The sequence below is a fragment of the Rousettus aegyptiacus genome, unplaced genomic scaffold (genome assembly GCF_014176215.1).
Source record: "Rousettus aegyptiacus isolate mRouAeg1 unplaced genomic scaffold, mRouAeg1.p scaffold_m13_p_3, whole genome shotgun sequence".
Lineage (NCBI taxonomy): Eukaryota > Metazoa > Chordata > Mammalia > Chiroptera > Pteropodidae > Rousettus > Rousettus aegyptiacus.
Window position 1 is genome coordinate 58,199,280 of NW_023416306.1, and position 23,435 is coordinate 58,222,714.

Genomic DNA, 23,435 nt, shown 5'->3' on the forward strand with positions numbered 1-23,435 from the left:
AGAGGCTTAAATGAGCTTGTCTTATATCCAGCTGGGCCAGCAGGCGGTCATTAGGAAGATGGGAGGCTCACTTTAGGCTTGACAGAGTTTCTCCCCACGATACTAGGAGGCTGTTTTGCTTATTGTTCTTCTCCCAGTATATAAAAAGGAACCCCAGAGACAGAAATGACACCGAAGTTTATTTTACCCACAAACTTTCATGGGGGGGGGGGGCAACTAGCAATCACTCACAAGGGGGATTTATTTTGTTTGTTTGCCTTTGATGGAAAGTAATGGAGATAAGTACAAAAGACCTATTGATCTGCTGGCTCTATTGTGAAACCAAATAGAGTAGTAAGAGAAAAAAATCTCTTCCTTAACGTTTAAAAGTTAGAGGACCTGCTTCACTTCATAAGAGAATTCTGAGAAAGGAGATTTGCAGTTTAATTGGCAAAAATATAGGAAATGAAATAAATCACTGATACCTTAAAACGTTCTCTTCTTGTATTTGGAGAGGATTAACAGGCTGTATTTGACAGCTAATTATATTAGGGCAAATATACTAATAGTTATCTTGAATTGATGCTAAGTGACTCATTTCTTGGAGGTATTGCCTAGTGAAATCATGTGTATTTACTGAAAATCTCTCTTTAGAAAAGTTCTCTGTAAGTTCCCAAACATAGAGAATGATGGGAAAGATGGATGTTGCTGCTGATGTGATAACAGGAGGCAGGTAGCATGTTTTCGCATCTTCACCTCTATTGTTAATGTATGCAGTGGCTCATCAAAGGTAGCTCATGTTAATTTATTCCTGCACACCTGTACAGGGCTGGAAGTCAGGTAATCAGACGAGCAAAAACTATACATCTTTGCTTTTTAGCTATAGCTACCCAGAGGCCTATAGATGAACAAATTTAGTTCTGGAAACATCAGCAGGTTTTAATAAACCAAATACAGATGTCTTACTCCATACAAATCAAGAAGTTTACATGTTTAAATCTGGACTGATTTAACTAGCAATCAAAGAGAAAGTTCACACTTGGCACCAATAGTTGCCTCATATTTATTTATAAATCATCCTAAGCAAATATTATTTTGTTTTTAAATTTATTCATGGGGCTGAATCACCTTTCCTACACCTTGAAGATCAAACATATATACTTACCTGATAAAATTTAAGACTAACTTTGCAATTAGTGACCACTATTCTCAGAGTAAGAGAGGAATAAAGATGGTGAAACTCAGATAAAATGAAAAACAAAGGAGGTAAATATTTCTTTCTTTGTGAATCATCTAGTTTCTCTGTAGAAAGTCTTCATTCTAGTGAAGAGAGTTTTAAAACTGCCAACCACTAAAACAGATGTAAATAGATTTTAACATATTAGTAAATGACAAGAAATTTCAGGGAGGACGACAGAGGGTATGTATGTCTGTATTCTCTGAATAAAAACCAAATGCAATTTATTAATAGGCTTCCCTTAACTACAGGTAACCCATGGCCAATCGGTCCTCCTGGGGATCAAAATTCAAAGCAGAGGATGAGACTATGACCAAAGGCAAATTAGGCCAAGCTAATTCTGTCACCCTGTCTTTGAGAAAATGTCCCTTATGAACACCATAGGATCTAGGATAGTTAGTTATAACTTCGTCTGCCCAGGGAGTTTTCCATGTGAATACTTCAAAACTGGAGCAACAACTTCCTGTTCCCTGACAGAACAGCATCTTAATAGCAGAAAATCATGATGTAAATCAAGAAGAAAGGAAGGGTGTTTAGAGACTTTCAGGACTGATGCTACACAATGTTATCAATACACACTTAGACACTTTAGCAATTACCTTATTGTATCATGAAGAAAATAATTTACATTTAACTTCTCTAACTCAGACTAAAAATTATTCTAACAGCGACCTATAGACTGGATGGATTGGACTTTTTGTGTTTATTAGTTGGTTCCTTGTCATTAGTGTGAAATGGTCCTCTTTGCCTTTGAATTTATTAAATTCATGCTCACTCATTCACAACTGCATAAACAAGATCACTTAAACACTGCTTAGAATCCTCAGTCCTCACAAACCTTGTGTGTGCCCCATTCTCTCTTCCCTTTTTGCTGAATTTAGACAAAGAACATTCTTGCTCTGCAAAAAGCCTTCGATGTGATCTTACAAAATCTATAAAGACCATAAGCAAAGATCTGGAAGATTCTGTTAACTATCTGCCAAATCTAAAACACAGTATTTAACATCTTTCTACTTTCATCTTATATTAACATGCTTATCTAGAGACCAAAAATGCAACTCCCTCGTGGGAGAAACCCAAGAAGACCCATGTATCACTCCTCTAAGGTGTTCTAAGCCCATGGACAAGAAAGCTGCTTTCATAAACAGGAGGAAAAGGGTTATTCTGTTATTTTTTTTATCACAGACATCCTAGAAACCCTATAGCCCTGCACACTTCAGGCCCCACTCAAAATCTCTTCTAATGCTTTATTTGCACAAGGAAGACATTGTGGAGTCAAGGATGGATGAATCGAGACTCTGGGGAGAGGAAAGAACTGGGCCTGAGGACAGCAGGATTAAAAGGCAAAGGATGGTTTCTGTTTGGGAAGGTCTGTTGGCTCAGAGAAAGGTAAGAAAACCTGTCTTAGCTTCATAGTGAATTGAAGAGGAAAAAAGCAGGGACACAAAATTCCTGGGGTTCTTGTAACTGATGCAGTAAAAGTGAAAAGAAAGGGGAAGGTAAGTCTAAGGGGTAGATCAGAGATGTGATCCAAGAGGCTTCATGAATAGATTAAATTATAGGTTGACATTAGTTGATGAAATGGCAATGAAAGGCTGAAACAGGAATATAGTTACGTTTGAATCCACTCTGCTGAGATGCAGGAAGAGGCTGGTACCCCAATGGGATCTGTTTCTGGTTATTTGGTGGTAACTACACTTGCATTGTATGTTAATTCGAGTCATAGACTTGACAAGGATGAACACTTTTCTTCTTAAAAAAAATTCAAAATTAAAATATCAAAGTTTTTGTTAAGTTTTAACCTGGGATCAAAATAGTTGACTACTCTTGAAAAGCAAAATTTCAAGTGAGAATCATAAAACTTCCTTTGGCAGTATTTTTTTCAATTTGCTTTTCTTCATTTATCATGTATGACAAAATCCCAGAATTAAAAAGATCAGATGTGATGTGATATTTCACCCAAATGAAATGCATCAACCTGTCTTACATGGTTTGCCATCTCTTGTGTAACTGAACACACACAGGGGAATATTAGTACTAGTCCTCTCACCCTAAATATTCTAGACACTGTTCTAAATTCTATATGGCTAGTTAACTACCAAATTCCCAATCCTTAGAAAACTGGGAGATATTCACTTAGCAATAAGTGTTGTTTCCTTAGACAAACCACCCTCTCAACAGTAGCTCCTTATGCACTAGGACATAAAAACACATATGACATAAATGAAAGCACCAAGCTTCGGGTGTTGTAGCCTTTTGGTCCCAGTCATTTATTCTAGTGTTATGACTTGTAATATTTTCAGCAAAGCAACTAAAACTGTGATAGGAATTCATGCAAATAAGCTTAAATTTTGGCTTGTCTTCAAACACTCCATTTCCATAAATATTTTATGCATGTTTTCATGAGTCTTTTATTTTTGTTTTTAAAAAAAATCTGATGCATTAACCTCATTATTACAAGTACTCTATTTCAAATGTAAAAGAATGAATGTCACTCACAAATGTTGGGAGGGAGAGGTTGGGTATAGTATTGTATTTTATTATACAAACTACAGCTATCTTATTGGCCACATTCTGGGACTGTCAATGATAACTCAGAACTGAAAAGAACTTTGTTACTATAAACCATTTTTACAGAACAGAATAAATGGGAGTAGGGGAGAGGGGGTTAGTGAGGAGAAATCATTAAGAAGATAGATTTCTCTTCAAAGCATGTTTTGAGTTGTATAAAGAGAGCCACTTTCTCAGAATTTTTGCTTTTCATGAATTGGGCCCCTTGCACTATACTTTGGTACAATGGGGAAAAATTTTAAACCTTAAAAAAAGACTAATCTTTTAAATATGAAGATAAAAGAGTATTCTAGAAGCAGGTCACAGTGTTACCTTTATGATATGTTGTTTTGTTATACAGATATATAACACTATCTAATTGATAAGCACTAGAATTTAGTAGTGGCTTTTGGAAAATTCAGTTAATTTTGTTTTTTCTACATATAATGATTTTTACCATGTAATAAAAGTTTCTCTAAAAACATTTTTAAAAGACCATGAAAAACCAAAAACCAGATCAATATAATAGGAAGAATTAACTGGTGTGTGACTCTAGTTGTGCTTGTGTATTATATAAATAATCTGCTCACAAGCTTATTGCCCCGAGCACGGGATAACTGTAGCACCCTACCACTGACCACCTTGACACATTCCATTCATATTACATTTTCTTTAGGACTGAAAAAGAACATTGTAGGTTTAGGACCAGCTGCTTCTGTTTAAGCCCAACTGTTTCAGAGCTGCAGCTACATAGCTAAGGTCTGATGTCATCTGAAGGCTGGACATAATATACTCTAACTAATCCTAAAAGTATATGCATGCCTCCCTTTCTCTGCATAATTCCCATGACACTTCACAGTATTTGAGAGATGTGCTCAAAGACACTGTGAAGCTAAAATAAATAAACGCACACTGCCATACCGTTTCCCCATATTAACAATTAATTTGGTCCCATTTTCTTCTTATGTTTTCATAACTCAAAGAATTCAAGGATACACTAAATACTCATGTAAGAATGATAACATTTCTGGTTATACCTACGGAGTTGCAGGCTGTCTCGATGTCCTGGACCTATGGTTCTTTCCATCCGTAAATTTCTGTTTCTATATTGGATAAATATGTGTGTATGAAGATAATATACTGATTTAATTAAAAAGCCACAAGGCAAAGCAGAAATATATATAACAGAAGCTGCGGCTTCTAAGTGAAAGTTCATGGGGAAGCAGGGAACTGTGTACATAGTTAACTGATTCACACACCTAGATGCATGGAAAAACATACACACACACATACATGGAGCACGGAGAAAAATGGCGTGCATTACTGGGTAAGATGGCATATGATTCTGCATGCTTAATCATAACAAGCATCAACTGCAACAATCCTTTATGAGCATGGCAGCTTAGTTATCTTGTGGTCACTGTGGACAATCTTTACAGTGCATCAAAAACAGCTAAGCTGGACTTTTTAATGTTAAGTCCAACATGACTGGCACCCTCCCCCACCCCCAGCAGGAGCAGCCAATGGAGATTTACTGACCTGTCTCTGCTTCGGCGAGAGGGGAAGGCAGCATTGCAGCCAGCCACAGTGCACACGTGCATCTCTTTTAAGTGAACGTTCCTGTAGTGAAGCTTCACACTGTAGGAGCTTTTGAAACTCTTCTTGCACACATAACAGATTTTGGGGTCTGGGCTAGAACACAGATCACCTTCTGGGGAGAACTTTTGAGGGCTGCCATAATTCAGAGACGATGCAAAACTTTCATGCAGGGCTGCCATGCTGGCTCCTCCACCGTTGTACAGTCCATACTGGCTCATGTAAAACATGTCATAAGTGGGATCTGTAAATTCTTCCTTCACCTTGATGACGTCCTGGTGGGAGGGCTCACTGTGGTTCTCGTCAGGCCTCTCACTGTTCATCAGGACTTTTTCGCTCACTTCACCATGAATGTGCTCATCCCCTTCCATGGATTCCTCGCCGAGTTTGGGCTCTGACGACTCAGACTCATTCTCATAGTCCCGCTCAGGTTCTTGGTCCTCAGAGGTCATGCTGTCAGCCCTTCTTATTTCAGTCCTTGAAATGCACCTGGACCTGCTATGCTTAGAAAAGTCCTTCACAGACATGCCTGGACTCATCTCCTCCTGGGAGTGGCAGTGATTGTCCTGGCTCACGTCATTGACCATAGCTCCAGCGTCACTGGGGTCATCATCTTCATCATCGAACTCATCGGCGGTATCGATAATTTCCTTCTCAATCTTCACAGGCATGCTGGACTTCCTGGGCTTCTTCTTGGGGGCCAGGTCAGCACTGGGCTCGTGAGTGGCCATCATCATGACTGGCGCTACTGGCTCGGAGGGTGGTGCGGGGTGCTGCTCTAAGGTACCACTGGTTGGGATGATGGGACTGGTCGGGAGAGAGGTGGGAGGACTCACCATTTCCCCTGGAGTGAGTAAACTTCTATAAAATGGAGGAACTGGCTGCACAGTCTTTAGCCCAGAGAACACCAGCTGGTTAGGGAGAGGATTCTGTAAGATAGGGTCTAATGGGGGAGTGGTAAAACCCATTGGGGGCCGGCCAGGGCTGGTGAGTGTGAGGCTTGATTTTGTACTTGCTATGACGGGTGTGGCAGCTCCTGATGTGGCCCGAATTAAATCTTTGTCTCGGTTATTCCTTAGCATAGGCATGTGAAGGCGAGGGTTGGGGTTTGCACTGTGGCGATTACGGCTTCGGAGGGAGCTAAAGACCATGTTGCAACCTTCGATAGTGCATCGATGTTTGATCTTCAGGTGAACAGCATTATAATGAATTTTGAGAGTACCTTTGTCATAGAATGTCTTCCCACATGCGTTACAGAACACTCTTCCTTTTCTAGAGGCTGACCCCATCCTTCTCATCCGGTGAATCCGGAATGAGCTTTTTGGGTGTTCAGTTTTGGTTAGATCACTGACTGGGGCAGAATTCTGAATGGGGGACACACAGGTTGGCTCGGTTTTGGGCTCCACATTAGTAATGCTGGTCAGGGCGTTTCTATTGGGTGTCTGATCATTCTTATAAGGGGTAGGAGATACTTCAGATTCGCTGCTCTCATTATATTCATTCTGAGTTGAAAGGCTTGGTTCCCGCAACCGCAGTCCTGGCTGCTCTAACAGAAGCCCGTTGGGAGGCAATCCTAGCAATGGGGCTGAGACTGGGTTTATGTACTGGAATGGAAGCAGAAATGCAAGGCTGTTGGGGATGTTTTCGAAGTGATGAATGCTGGAAGGGTTGCTGTTCTCTAGGTGAGCAAGGAGGCTGGGACTCCTGGTACGATTATTGCTCTCGATGAAAGTCCTTATGTCTGAGTCTGTCTTTGAAGATGGTACAGCCACTGCCTGCCCTTCTTTCTCCTGAATTGCCATCAGCTCTACAATGGATTTGGTTTCTCCAAACCGCAGAAACTGCTGAAGGGTGATGATTTCCTCTTCTCTAGACATGATGGCCCAACGGTCCAGCACCTTGCCAGCAGCATCCTAGAGGCCACATCAAAGAAACAACAAAGACAAACACAAAAAAAACTTATTGATTGTGCAGAATTATTCAAAGTAACTAAAGGTGTTTGTCTGCTCATAAAACACAGAGAGCAAGAGCAGAAAACAACATGCAAACACTGTTAATAAAAGTCGACCCACAAAGCAAACTTTTCTGCCATGCAAATGTAGTCATTAGAGTCACAGTTAGAGAAACAGATTGAGTTTAATAATGTCAAAACAAACAAAATGTAGACCACTGGGGCTCTGTGAGCTAAAATGCCTTCACTACTGCTATTTTAACAACAATGGTCTATATACTATGCAACTATTTAGCATACATTAGTACAAGACGTGAACTCGTGCTGCGCAACCCAGTATAAATGCAAAAAATGGTACTTTAACCCTTTCTAAATAATGACACCATATGAAGGAATTATTTCATGAATTTTACTTCTTCAACACAAGCAGACGTGACACTGGATTTGATGATGAAAATTCCTTTAAATAAGAGCGATTATGTGAATTTCTAAATCAAAAAGATGAATATAAAGTAACATTACCTCCTATATTCCCATTACTAAGCCATATTTTTTCTTATTTTAATGGCTATATTCTAGTGTCATTTAATTGTGGGCAATTTTATAAGGTAAAGTAAGGACTGTCCTTTTCCAGAAAACTGATTGTAATCCTGTGATTCAAAGTTTGAGTTAGACTTAAAGTATTTGACTTTTATGATCTTGTTATAGATGACAGTTACAGATATTGAGAAAGTAAACACGTGATGGATTTAGATGGAATAAATGTGTAAAAATGTTGTCTCTTAACATCCTCCTCTGATAGCAAAGGGAGTCCACAGAGAATACACATCAGCAATCACCAGACTATGTGTTGTTAAATATACATTAAAAAGTATTTCACACTTTCATTTTTGCTAGTAACTATGAGATTTGCCTGGAGGTAGGACTTAAAAACCCTGCAATGTAATGTCAGGCAATCCATTTTGGCATGGATCGAGAGAAATCTATTCAAACACTTAAATAATGACTCCATCATTTTCTAGGGCACAGCTTCTTCCCACCAGGACAGGACACTTTGCAACCTTCAGTGAATGACACTTGCTCCAACCTTGACCATTAATTTAAGAAAGCATAAAATCTTAAAAAAAAAAAAGCAAAAAAGGTACTTATTAATTACAGAGAAAAATCATAACGTTATAATGGAGAAACCCAGCAGATACCACTTCAACCGAATGATCGTAGTTAACACATCAGCAGTGATAAGTACTGTCATGTACTTACTGACATGTACTGAGAAGGGTACATCATTCCTTTTGTGGTATTCTCGTCAAAAATTTATAACATCAATCTAATCATGAGAAAACATCAGACAAAGCAAAATTGAAGGGCATTCTACAGAACAGTGGCTAGTACTCTTCAAAGTGTAAAGTCAGGAACGATTAAAAAAAAAAACAAAGAATAGTTATCAATTGGAGGAAAAAATAAGAAAATAGGATATATAAGCTTAATATGAAATCCTAGAGATCCTATACCAGAAACAGGACATAAGTGGGAAGACTGGTAAATGTGAATAGAGTCTCTAGTTAACAGTATGGTGTCAATCTTATGTTACATTAGGGGAAGCAGGATAAAGGGAACTACTACTACTTCAATGGAAAATTCTCTCTTGTATACAGTTCTACTCAGCCTTGCTGTATAAAATTCTCTCTGGACCACAGTCATATGGTCTAACCATGACAACTAGTTTGATTATAAAGAGATGCCTGTCATTTATTTAAATTACTTGAAAAAAAAAAAAGTTCTGATAGCTATTTGCTCTTCTTTATAAGGCTCCCTCCTAGCATTCTATAATTTAAAAAAAAAAGTATGTGTAAATGTGTCTATGCGGGTGTCCATTCTTATGTAAACTGTCAAACACAGATGTCCCTCCCTTATATTGTAGATAAAAGTAGCCTTCAGATAAAATGCTCCCACACGACTATATGCTCAGAATAGTCAATATAATGATGTGGGTACATGGTGACTTTGGGTGATCCTGGAGTTCTACAATAGCCATTTTATAAAAAGGTATCACTCACAGCAATTGGCCTATCATATAGTTTTTTGTTTTGTTTTTGTTTTTTTGAATAGGGCAAGCAAGGGGGAGTGCTTTCATTATAGATAAACAGAATGAATTTAAATTCTGATTTTCTATAGATTATCTCATCTCAACCTCATTAATAGCTTTCAGAGCTCAGCAAATATTTAATGGATGTGAAACCGGAAATGAAGAAAGATAAGATGGTTCTTAAGGTTGCCAAACTACTGACTTGGAATCCAGGACTTGAACCCAGAAATTCTGACTCAAAGTTCAGTAAGCACAGTGACTGTCAGTCCATGATGCCATTTCCCTGGGGAGTACACTGAGTCTGTGATAACAAGGAGTAGGAGTTCTCCTAAACGAGGCTGGTCTCTAGAGCATTGCCATGTCCTCTTCTACATCATTTTCTTTACCATCGAATCCACTCTCTTGATTGTTTTTTATACAGCTTTCACTGTGACTATTCTCAGGCTGAAACCCAGTGTGAGCAGCGCATAGTCATTTCTTCCTTAGGTTCTCCCCAGGCAGCCTGCACCTACATCTCCATAGCTGCCAGCCTCTGGTATTAGAACAGTCCTTAGAAACCATAGCAACTGATCAAACCCACCTGAGGCATCTCCTTTCCATCATCCTCCTGTCTTCCTTCACCCATATGGTTTCTCTTTTCTCCTGGTCTGTCACGATGCCTGCTGCTATTTCTGAAACTACTACCTTTTAAACTCGCTTTTAGTCCTGAGAAACTGTCTATGCTAAAATAGAAACTGTTATGTTAAACCACTTACTTTTTGTGGAAGAGATCCAGGTGAGTAAGACTTAAAATTTTGTTGGTAGCCTGAATTATAAAAGAGAAGCTTCATTTACAGTAGTGAGAGAAGCAGTAAATTGCACTAACTTGGAAAAAGGACAAATATTTATAGTACACATTCAACCTGGAGTCCGGGCCATATAAAGTGCCACGAAAGTTCTTTCCAAAGAAGCTAGCATTCATATTTGATCAAGATAATCTAATACCATCATGTTCATAAATGAAGAAACTATAGTAAGAAACAAAGTGACTTTTTTAGCAACATGAGTCTGCAAGCTCCACGCTAGTTATGGCTATCAGTTTTCATGTATTCTTAGATAAACTGGTGGAAAGGAGTTAGAAATTATCAAAAGGAAAACAGGTAAGCGCACTTTCTTTTTTTTTTCTCTTCTTTTCTTTTTCTTTTTTGAAGATCTCTGTCACAGAAATAAGCACATTCTGGTGCTGTGATTCTCAGTGGTATGAGACTTCGCTGCTAAGGTAAGAATATGCTTGAGTGGTCTATATGCTATTCACAAAGGACTAGTGCCAATATAAGGGCCTCCCTCCCCGCCACCCCCCCCCCCCACGCCTAAAGCACCAGGTCTTCCTAGGTGGTCTCCCATCCATGTACTAACCAGGCTCGACCCTGCTTAGCTTCTGAGATTAGACATCAGGCTTGTTCAGGGTGGCATGGCCATAGACTAAAGGCTTTTTTTTTTTTTTTTTTTTTTTAACCATTCTACAAGTAACTGAGAGTAACCATTTGGAAACTTTAGGACAATTTGATACTGCTACAAGAACTAAAGGCATGATTTTTTAAAGTAATTTATTTTTATTTAACTTAAGTATTGGCTCACGACTGAAAAGGGAGAAAACTGGTCCTTCTGCACAGACAGTTTGAGAAGTACAGATATAAAATCTAGGCCCTCTTGCCATGTCAAACAAACATTACCATAGAGAATAAAAGCCATAAAAAGAATCAGGTATTACCATCAAATAAATGTTAATAAAACAAAATTTCAGTCTGTTAAGCCAGTATAAATATCTTGACTGATGACCAAGCCATACTGGGACATTTGTCTTTGCATGAAAAATAAATTACATCAAGTGTATAACTGGACACTTGTCCATCCTATTCAATTTTGTAGTTGGTGAGTCAATTCCTTTAGGCTTTTCCATTTGTAACCAGAGTTCAGTGACCTTTACACAGGGAATTGTTATTTACAAAATGAGGATAATAGGATAATAAGATTTACCTTAAGTGAAATGAGAGGTATTATTATAAGTATTGATTTCTTGTGAAAATAACTGGCCATACTATTAATTAAAAGATGAGTAACACCAAATAATCCAGACTTATAAACCAGTTTTACTGGGTCCAGAAAAAGTATAAAACACTTAAAAATATTTATATCTAAGCATTTCCTTTTATTATTTTACCAGAACTAGTGACTGTCACTTAGTATAAACCTGGCACCCAATTCTATATGGTTCTGAAGAGTAATTTTTTAAAATCTTTTTTTTTGTAGTAGATCACTTGCCATGGTTTGGGTGGTTTTATGTGAGCCTTTTCTTCACATGAAAGCACCTTATATGACTTGTAGTTTTAAAATCAAAGTAAAGTAATGTGTATTTTTTTTTTTTTAATTCAGGAGAGAAATAGTAGAGAAGGAAAGGATGTAAAGAAATGGAAGAGAGACCAGATAAGCAGCTTTGGGATAATCAGATTGTCAGGAGACCTCAAGCCCAGAGAATCCTCTCAGTCCAAGGATTTCCATCTGTGTTCATGGCAGGCCTCTACCATGTCACAGCACATAGGAAAAACAATGCCTTTCTTTCTGTCCATGCATGGAAATTGAGGGAGGAACACTGAATACAGCAGAGATCTAGGGCCTATTTGCTCTAGTAGTATTCACATTATTAAGAAATAAGCAAATAATTTAATTCTAAAAGATAGATGCAGAAAAATTTAATTTTCTGTTGTATTACATAAACTTCTTGTCAAATTTAAGGCATAATTTAAAGAAAAGTCCTAAAATGATTAGCTAAAAACAAAAAATTTTTCTTTGATATAATTTTAAATCTTTTAAATAATATTGAAGAAGAGGTCTTGCTAACCACTGAGAACAAAATGAGAGGTTTATGAGACATACTTTTTGATTTCATGTCTTTGCAAAATATGTCATCTTAAGAAATATTCCATTATGACCACACTGGTAACTTATTTTCATAACCAGTTTCCTGTTGGAATTTTCTGTTCTTTCTCATTCAGGATTAACCCATATTTCAAGGCAAGAGGAATGGGGTTGGGTAGAAGATACAGAAATTACCAATTTTCAAGTCAATCCAGCTTGGTACTCTGTAAGGTAAAATTTAACAGTAATTGCTAAGTTAAAAATTGATGAAAACAATGCTATGCAAAATCTTGAATACCAGGTTTTCTGGACATTTAATTCATGAGGGTAAAGAAACAGTGGGAGAACTATACAATGGAATATTACTGGGCAATAAAAAGAGATAAACTATTGATATACAGTACAACATGGATGATTCTCAAAAGCATTACATTAGTAATGACAGAAGACCCGAAAGAGTCTATCATTCCAATCATAAAAAATTCTGGAAAAGTTAAGACTGTAATAACAGAAAGGGGGTAAGGGAAAGGAATTGACTGGAAAAGAATATTAGGGAACTGTTTGGGTGATGGAAATGTTCTATATCATGATTGGGCTGATGTTCTTATAACTATGTATACTGTACACTTAAAATTGGTAGATTTTATTGTATGTAAAGTACCTTAATGAAGCTGACTCAAAACACTAATTATTGCAAATTACATGAAATCTCAAACTCACAACTCAATATTAACAACTTCCCTACTTATAGGCCATCCTATTTCACCCTTTCTGCATTCGGTTGTGACCAGAATATATGTCCTCCATTCTCTATCAGCAAGGTGTGCATAATAATCTATTGTGACATGGTGAGTTAACATAGAATTTCTATTTTTTAATCTGAAAAGATGATTTTTTTTGCCTAATATTTCATTTGTGGATTTACAGAAATACACTAATTTAGAAATAGTTTTACATTTATCAGGGTGTGCGCTCATATATTTTTACTAAAGGGATCACAGTCATAGAAATTTGGAGACTGCTTCTCTACAGAGCTCATACTGATATGTACCAGGCAAGCACTATGTGCACAGACCTTTGCAAACTCTTTGGAAGAAGTTGATGAGGAGCAGCCAGTTAATGCACCTTCAGCTTGACTTGTCTCCATCTGTCTTTGTGCTGGCCTCTTGGTTAGGTAGACATGTGCCAGGATATGACCCAGAAATTAGGAAATATGTCATCTAACTGCTGGGTCACTTTAGGAACAAGTGATGGGCTCAGACCACTATCTCAGATTATATGAACAGAGGCATTCTATCAACTTAATAGATGAGGTTGGCAAATAGATACCACTAGTGGGTTAGATAGAGCTGGCTATGAGAGCTGAAAGCAGCAGGAGTTTGAGGGAGATAATCTGTAGAAGAGGAGCCTTTGAATACTACACACAGTTTAAGGAAAAAATTTGTAGAAGTCATAAAACTTTCAGGCCTCTTCTCTTCCAATTTCCACTAGTTATGTATTTTAAAATTCAGATGGGTTCATATATAACAAACAGATACTTCCATTTTAAATGGTCTTTCTAAAGTCAAGTCAATTTTAAAGTTCTCTTCTCTTAGCCAATAAGTTTAACTGGTCTGGGTGCTCTCCACTCACATCAGAGCTATTTTTCCCCCTTTTTTGTTAGATTGTGTTTATCTTCCTAATTTATATGACTTGGCATACTCGTGTATGCATGGGTCAAAGCCTGTGTGTCTGTATGCCTCTGTGTGTGTGTGTGTGTGTGTGTGTGTGTGTGTGTAAGCAGGCAAGAGGGTAGATGAATAAAAACAGCAAAATGACAAAAAAAATCTTACTGAAAATAACAGATTCTGGGAAGTATCTAGGGAAATTTTTAGAGCAATGTTATGATAATTTCTGAGAAACACTTGAAATTATGTGGGAAAAGAACTTGGCATGCTTATTTGTTTTAGCAAATTTACATTTAAACACACATTTCTTGCAGGGTACTAAACAAGAAAGATGTACTACTAGTATATACAATATATATCAGAGCAGTTTGGTTGTCTAATAAACAAAATTATACCATTCTCTATTCACACAGAGCTCTTGTATGTGACTGTGCTTTTGCAGTATTTTAAGCTAACGTTTCTAGGAGGCCGGCTGAAACAACTGTAATATCTGTAGGCAGAATGAAACATACTCATTTGTATCATGATTGCATCAGATGGTTTAAATTAGACTTGATAAAAAAAAAATCAACATTTGATTTTGGGTAATGAAAACCTTACTCAAATTTGTATTTTGTAGAATTTCTTAAGAGCATCACTTTACCTTCAAAATACAATGTTGACCAGTCACATCCTTGCTTCTTCCTCTCTGCTCTAGGACAGAGCGTGTCCCGTGAGAAAGAATGATCAGGTGTGGCACAGAAAGAAAAAAAGCCTTCCAAATAAAAACCAAGATTGGACTTTGTTTGTTAACATTTATCCTTGTGAACAGCCCTTTTGGAAAACAAATATGCTTTCTTTGTCAACCCAATACGGACACGAAATGAGTGTGCAAACATCAGAGCAAGGTATGCACTGGTTTTTTGTGATTACAGAAGCTGATGCTAAAGTCAATATGTCCAGATTATAAAGAACTTCATTTGAAGTATCTTTCCAATTCCTCCTTTCTCCCTACAAGGAGGAATAAACACTACATGAATATCCACTCTGGTTAGAAGGCTACAGCTCTCAGAAAACTTTGTATTAAAGAATTTTCTATCAAGATAAAAACCTTACTAGTCCTTGTTATTTGACATGCTAAAACAGATATCTTCTTTCTATATATATTGTTTGCACACAAGGATTTACTTTAAAAGTTGCTTATCACAATATGTGCATATACACAAATATACACATGTACACAGAGACCATTCAACCTGGCTCACTCCTATTGTACATGAGCCTCATTATAAATTTGTCTTATTATAACATTCAAAATGTTCAACCGTGGAGAGTAGTGGTATAATGAGGTAAGGAGTATCAAATAATGTGTAAAAAAAATACAAAGCTAAGGAATGCCTCTTCTTGGATGAAGTTGTAAGTTTGAGGAGCACTTGACTGAAGTTGGTAGTAGAAGAAAGAAGCAACAGAATAATTTTATGTGACTTTTAGGTACTTGCTTTGATATATTTTTCAATATATAAATTTCAATCATTTCTTTTTCTGATCCATATTTGAAAATATTTTCACTATGAACAAGGCACCTTTTAAAAGAAAAAAATTGATAAAGTGAACAATGTACCCTTCCCAACATGACCACCTGTTGAACCAAAATTACATTATCAAAATGCCAGGGCACAAGTTTTAAATTGTTCTTGTGATTCTGTTCAAAATATATTGTTTGACTTTTGATAAAAAATTCACTTTGTTATAGAATGTTCTTGATTATGGACCAGATAAGAATATATAATTCAGAGAACTATCACTTTTTTCCTCAGTAACAATCTGTACAGCATTTTTACTTTAAAAACTGTGATTATGATAGATCACTCTGGGGTTACAACACATTTAATCACAGAACCTCCAGCTAAGCTCTATTAAAGAAAGGCCTGTCAGGATTTCTTCTCTGTACCCAGGAATTTTATCTTGTCTAGCTTAAAACCAGCCACATGCATTTCCTCTATGGGCATTTGTTTGCAAATAAATAAAACAGGTGCCTTGCTTTGCCATGTAAAAAGAAATTTCTGAGGCGTGTATTACATTCTGCTATGTGTAGAGCTGCACTTCGAAGATTCAAAAGCATTTTTCAAATTACCTAGCTCTAATCCTAAATCAAACCTAGGAAACTTTTAAAGACATGATACATTTCAATATTTAATAATAGTACCTTAGTAATCATTCAGGTTTCAAAATAGAAAATCTTAAATCCAGCAGATATTCTTAGCATACCAACCTTTAATATAAAATTGCCTGTAGTCTTTAAACACAGATTATCTAACTCCATACCAGTAGGCTATCACGGAATTTGCATATTAAAGTTCCAAATTTTGATTATGCTTAATATAACTTGTACATATTCAACCTTGGAGGAAAATAAATCATGTAAGTGAATGACACCCGAATTCCAGTCTTGGTTTTGTTAACGATCATCTGTGTGACTGCCAATACCCAGCTTTGGTTTCCTCAGATGTAAATAAGAGAGTCTTACTAAACTTTCTAAGCCTTACTAAACCAAAATTCCATTATTCGATTGTAATGTTCCAATATTCGACTATCTAAGCCTAGAATCTGGACACACAAATCATTTTAATTAACATGTTTTAAACCCTAGACTAACTTTTTTTCCTTTAATCAATTTGCATAACCAATTTATGTTCAGAATACATGCCCTTATGGAGAGCTGCTGTATTATCCTATACAATGGATGCTTCCCTGATAGTTATGTCCAGGGCTGCTGAACAGTGATGTGATTAGAGGTACCACTAATTCTTCTGCATTAATTTTTACTCCTGGTAAATTCAATGACCAGCTCAATGTGAAAACTTTGCTTACAAACTAGAGAAATTTCTCAAGAAAGTCCCTAAGAGTCATTGGAACCCCCTGGAATCACACCAGTAGGGTCTGTGAATGTTCTGCAACGTGAAGCTCAACCATTCCAAAATAAATGTTACAATTCCATGAAGCTATATAAATAAGTATCTGTAGTCTTCCAGTGGTCTTTAGTTCAAACAAACAAACAAACAAACAAATAAAACCAACAGTTACTTAAACCCTTTAAACAGATACAAGTTATTCACTTGGAGAGGACCACAGCTGAAATGCTAGAGGGTAAATTATTTTATGCTTCAGGACAGCAAAGGAACAGTTTGAAATCATCAGAGAAAACACTAGAAATAGGAGAATAGAGAAGGATGGTTCCTGCAGGTGGTCTTGTTTTCTTCTACATTAAGATAAGCCCAACTCCTAAGACACCTATAAATCTGCTTGCTTTGCAATAAACAAAACTCACCAGAGCCCTTTCTGACATTTTGAGGTCTACATTTTCTAGTTTACCTCTCTGTCCATAACCAAAGTTCTGCCAGTGAGTTTGTGGAAAGCCTTTGTATATCTGTCTTTGCTGGGGCTTTACGTTTCTAAACATAAATGCCAGAGACCCTGGCATTTCCTGATGTGCTTTCCTATTATATCTGATAAATAGCAAAAAATGAGTGAACAATTTTTTTTTTTTTTCATAATGACTGATTTTACACATCAGGTAAGGGCTAAAACCTTGGAACAAATTCAAGGCCACAACCTTCTAGCTTTAAAGTTTTAACTATGCAGCCAAGATTCTCACTACTGGTACGTTATAAGAGCTTCTAAAGCTTGAATGCAAGATTCTATTTCACGTAGTATATTTTGAATTACTCCACAACCAAAGCTGACTGAACAACCCAAAGGAACTTTAACATATTCATTAGGATGTGAGAGAGCAGGGTAGAAAGGGACTAAACACTCACTAAGCAGTATTCCATAAAACAGCAAAGATTGAGTATTCCATAAAACACACTGAGGACTGAGTGTGTGATTGAACAGAAAGATGTATTGGGAAATTTAACTTTGTTCTTCTCCGGGTATAAGAATAGCCGTAGAACACAAAGATTAATTTCCTGCTTTAGCATTCATCGGGGAACAACACATTATTACTTGTAACACATACACGAGGCTGTTGATGGATATACTTTCCTTTGATTGCTCAGATTAAATGTGTTCCTAGCAAAGGCGCACACGCAGACACACATGCGCGCATGTGTATAATTATAAATCGCATATGCATTAACAGTTTATGTTTCTGTATATTTATAAGCAGCTATCAATGTAGATGTTATACATTTTATTTGTCTGCAAAGTAGAAGTGATTTGGGGTTGTTGGTGGCTGACTGAACAAATATAGATCAAAAACAGAATAATCGGAGTAATCCATATATGAGACTATAACAAAAAACTCAGAAATTCAAAATAAAAGAGGATAAGAAGCAGCAGCATGCATTACAGAGCACAAGGTAATAACTGCGTCTACATGCCTTAATACCCTCTTGTCCCAGCAGTCCTGACTTTCTAAGCAGCCCACTTCTCCACATTAACGGTAGTCATTTGGAGAGCAGCAAACGTGCCATTAGAAGCACTTTTACAAGTGTATATTCATCCACCAATTAGCTTAATGTGGCCGCTTTCTGCATATTTTCTATCCAGGCTTGCACAAATCTTATTAATATTTCCCCCTAGCGCTTTGACAGATTACCTTGTCATTATGCATCCTGGAGCCTTTTAAACAATATGGGTAAACTACTGTTTGTGAGGTTAATGACAATTATCCCCTAATTACTGCATAAGTCACTCAGTCCACTTTATCTCATAGGCAGGGTTCTGCTCTGTGTATCTGCCATTGTGTCACCGTAAATGAATCTTGTATTGCTATGTTTATCTGCCATTGCCTTGTAAATTATACTGACAGAAGAATGAACAAATTACTGTATGTCATCACTTAAATACTGCTTCTGAAATTAAAAAAAAAATGCTTTGGCATAGAGCTTGAATTGTGATTTTAGCAGATCACAATTAGTAAAAATATATTTAATGTTTTATGTTACATTTCAAGGCTGATAGCTAAGAATCTGGAATCACAGCAATGGCACTGGGGGTGGGTGAAGGGTAAAGAGCAATGGAGGAAAAAGGGAAAAAAAAGAGACTCAAAACTGAAATAGTAATGCCAGTTAACCTCCTGAATGCATCTTCTATTATTTTAAAAGCCAACATAGCATTCTTGAGGTATTTCCCAAGATTTATCACGTCTAAATAAATCAAATTCAATGGGTTAGGCATAAGCCATACTCTTTAGCTGGGATATTTTTTTTGGTGAGGTGGAGGACATACTAATAACCAGTCCAAACAAAAAACACGGAATCTACGTAATTGAGAACAGATAATGTAATAAGGCCACAGGCTAAGACAATTTCATTGATGCATTTTTAAACATTATTAAACAGGTTCAGAAACACTGTTTTCAAAGTCACATTTGAAACTGTTTAACAATGTTTACAACAATGAAATTAGTTTAGTCCACTGCTGCATCAGGGTGACTACATCTGCTGTGATATAATTTTCAGTGAAAAGTGAACAATATGAGTATTTTTAAATTAAAAAAAAAAAGATTGAGTCATCTGCAAATAATCTGGAAGAATTTGTTTTCAACCTGAAATCTATGACTCTGCAGATTACCAGGTAAATAAATGTTTGCATGAGAACAGGCATAAACATCTGGCTTCCTGAGGTGACTGCCATTTAATCAGTATCTGAAAACATTTTGAAATGTGAAACAACCAAAATGCCTTCATTTAAATGACAAGGTGGCTGATAGCTGGCAAGCACAAGTAACCAGGCCACACCAGTCTGAAGGATGGCTTTCAACTCTCAATTAGTTGGGCATGTAGAAAGCTTGCATCAAATTGCCTTATGACAGCCACAAGTTTATAAGGGAGGGCTCAAAGCATTGATGATCAAACTATTTGGTGGAAGCATGCACGCACATACAGTACCTCTTGATTCACGTGCTGAACAGGCTGGAAGAAAAAGCTGCAGTAAAAAGAAAGGAAAACATGAAAGCCAGAGTTGACAGGCCTAGCCCAGGGGCCTTATGGATACTAAGCACAACCCCTAGGGTTCCCTCCAATCCCCAAAGACTGATTTTAGTGTCAGTCCTGCACTCAGTCAACGCAGTTTCAGCTGAGCAAGTGCTGCAGGCAAAAATGAAAGCACCATACATAGTCTTTTCTTTTGAGTGCGTGAAACCAAAGCTAAGAGATCCCGGTTAAGACTGAGGTCACCGTGACCACCACTAAGGGGTTAAAAGTTTCCTGAAAAACAGGCTAGATTACCTTTGGATATAGAACTGAGGAAAGGTAATTTATAAATCGTTAACTTTCCTTTTCTTCTAACACTGGATTTTGTTGCCGTCCTACCCCCACCCCCTTTTTTTTAACCTTGCTGAATGGTATGTATAACTGCTCACTCTACTTGGCTGGGGTGGGGCCGAAAATGTGCATTTAGTGGAGATAAACTCCTTGTGTCAACACTTTCTTCCTTCATTTTATCTTCTGTAAATAACTTTATATTTATCAATTCCTGAATCCTCACCTGGTCTTCCCATCATCCAGCTATTTCTCATTTCTGTCTCGCATCTGTTCTATCTCTTTTATGAGGAAAATTTCAAGTCAGGATTTCTTTACAGATTCTGCCTATTGACCAAATAACTACCCAGTTGCTCAAAAAGATTTGTCACTCGACTTCTGAAAACAAAACAAAACAACAACAAAACCCAAAATCTGAAACACACAAAGGCATGTTGCCCCCCCGCCTTTTTTTTTTTTTTTGTTTTTTTTTTTACTAAATGCTATTTTCAGGCTAAAGGATTGTTTTATATAATATGGTCTCTGTGTCTTGGTTTCCTCATGTATGAAATGGGATAAAAAGAGCTACCTGCTAGAGCTCTCAGGATTTAAGAAAAATAATAATGCCTACATTTTGCTGAGCCCTTTACAATAAGCCAGGCAGGACTCTAGGCAATTAATATGTATGTATTATGTCCCTCCACATTCAGATCAGGTTTGAGGTACTATTATCAAACCGACTTCACAGATGGGGAAACTGAAGTACATCAAAGTTGAACAACTCACCTAAGGTTATAAAACTAGTAATTTTTGGAGCCAGGATATAAACCAGCAGTGTGAGTCTAGAACTATGCTGAAATGCCCTGTACATTCTTGCTTGCCCACCCCCACCTAAACGTCCATCGGTGGCCTCTTGCTTTCCCTCTTTTCCCACTATTTTTCTTTACACCTATTATTATGAGCTAAGTAATAGCCCACATTACTTCCTAACTGGATTATTTTAATCATTCTTCATTCTTCCCATTTATTCCTTTCGTGCCACTCACATTTTGACTACACTGAGATGCCAAGGTTCTTTTCCTAAAGTACACCTCTGATCACATTACAAACCCTCCCTCCAAACTCCAATGGCTCTCCTTTGCTAAACAATTTAAACATAAATTCTTCATGTTAGCATTCAAGAACTGCCCCAATCTAGCTTTTAAGTCTTAATCTCTTTTATATACATTCTGACATTGTAGCTGAACCAGTTAGCTTTCAGTGAACACTATAATTTTTCACTCCACCACATTTTTGCTTACACTGTCCCTTCACCTTGGAATGTCGTCATTAATTTTATGGGAGCCCATTATCATCCAAGGCCTACCTCTCAAATATTACCTCGATCATACATGCTGTGAGCCACTCCGAATCCTCATCTGCTTTTCATATGATTTTAAAAAACATATTCCAATTTACCTAGGTCACATGCAATCTGAGGTGACCTCTTACAATACAACCAGACCCCTGAGTATAGAGGCTCCAGAAAACTTGTCTTTACATAAATTTTTAACCGATCATGTTGTTTTTAAACCTAATTAATTTCTTTTGATGACTACATGTCATTTCTGTAAACCCAACTATGTTCTTTAAACAGATGCTTACTAGATTTCTAAAAATAGCCAGTGTGCGTCTATAACATAAGTTGTCAATGTGTGGGTTAGGCAGTCAACATTTGCAAATGCAGATATCCAAAAGGTTTATATTATGTACTTAAGAAGTAAAAATATGATTAATTTCTGATGCAATTAAAAATCAATTTCTCTCAAAATATTTTAAAACCTCAGTTGGGCCTACATTTCCAAGTTCATTTTATTAGAATTATTTATTGGTGTAGGGGAAACTACTAAATTGTCTACAATGCAAAAATAAATGACAGTAGAGAAAAAGAGTAGCTGTTACAGGAAAACAAGCTAAGAGAAAAAAGTAATTTAGGAGTGGGGAGCTAAGTATTAAAAAGGGAGCTTAAAAATGCAAATGTGGGATATGAGTATACATGTCAAGTCTGATAGACTAAAAATAATTCCCATTGTGGCCAACAACGAATTACTCAATGTTCAAACTAAATATTAGAACATTTATAATGGTTTAAATGAAACAGTAAGAAACTCCTGGCTAACGTTTGAGGTATACAAGTATGAGCAGACAGGGCAGAGGAAAGAGTGGGAGAGAAATCTCTTTCATAGAAGATTTGGTAAAACTAAAATGGCATGGGAAAATAAATAAATAGTTATAGGAAAGTAGAGACCAGAATGTTAATTTTGAATATATCAATTTAATCCTAATATGGAGCTCTGGTTGTGAACAAAAATAAAATGCACAGAATGGGGAGAAGAAAGGATAGAAACAGATATTGATAAATGAATATGAAATGTATTGATAAAGAATTAAAGGCAGCCTTTCAGCCAGTCTACACTATAAAATATAAAAGGCTTTCACTTATTTTACTTTGCATACCTATTATCATTCGTCACTTCTAAACAGTAGCTATAATAATTCAATAGAATATAAAATGAATGAATTGCTTGTCATAGATATGTACGAACTTTTATAATTAGTGAGCTGCTTCTCTCAGTGAACCACCATGCATTAAAACAGTTCAACTTTTTTAGCCATCTTTTAAGAAAATCAACTTTTTGTTCATTTTCTAAATGCTAGGAGGATGCTTCTTTACTTATCATATTTATCTGAGGATGAAAAGATATATTAAATAAAAACTATCAAAGAATTAAGTAATTTTACTAAAAAATTTAAATTTCTTTATTGGAAATAATGAAAACATGTTCACAGAAACATCATTTCATTTTTATTTTTATGGAATTATCTATCAAGGCAGGAGACAAAAGTTTTGTCATCTCACCTGTCTTCTGTTGATATCTATTTTCATGAAGTCTAAAATAGACACTGTCTATAAATTTACATGCTCTATTTGCTCTACGTTCAATTGTCTCAGAAGTAACACATAAAGGTTATTCCATCAGACCAAAAAGGCAAAGCGTATGCAAACTCTGGCAGACAGCTGAGAGCACTATCAGGCCAACAGAAGCAAGGGGGAGCCACTACCAAATCCAGTTTCTCTCCTGTACTTTCTCCCTAAATGTTCTCCTAGATGATATTTCTTTGCAGCTCTTCTGTTTCTCTTTTTATTCCCATCGAGGAAGCAAGTAAAGAGTCCTTTCAAGTAGAGATATTAAACTCTGGCAAATTCTCT

At 36.7% G+C, this 23,435-nt stretch overlaps 1 protein-coding gene and 1 pseudogene across 36 annotated transcripts in view; both read right to left on the reverse strand.

Moving 5' to 3' along the window:
• BNC2 (basonuclin 2) overlaps nucleotides 1–23,435 on the reverse strand; it is a 396,217-nt gene that overhangs the window by 20,230 nt on the left and 352,552 nt on the right. For 27 of the 36 annotated variants that reach the window (XR_004956256.1, XM_036238863.1, XM_036238861.1 and 24 more), the window contains 2 exons: nucleotides 5,306–7,275; nucleotides 4,804–4,869 (listed from right to left, as the gene is read on the reverse strand). Coding sequence is in view for 35 of the 36 variants with exons in the window: in XM_036238863.1 (XP_036094756.1) it covers nucleotides 4,804–4,869; nucleotides 5,306–7,275 (2,036 nt within the window). In the remaining variant the exon portion in view is untranslated. The remainder of the gene's footprint in view (nucleotides 1–4,803; nucleotides 4,870–5,305; nucleotides 7,276–23,435) is intronic. The other 9 variants (XM_016136829.2, XM_016136825.2, XM_016136824.2 and 6 more) reach the window with 2 other exon arrangements.
• On the reverse strand, nucleotides 10,746–10,861 carry LOC118600779 (annotated as a pseudogene).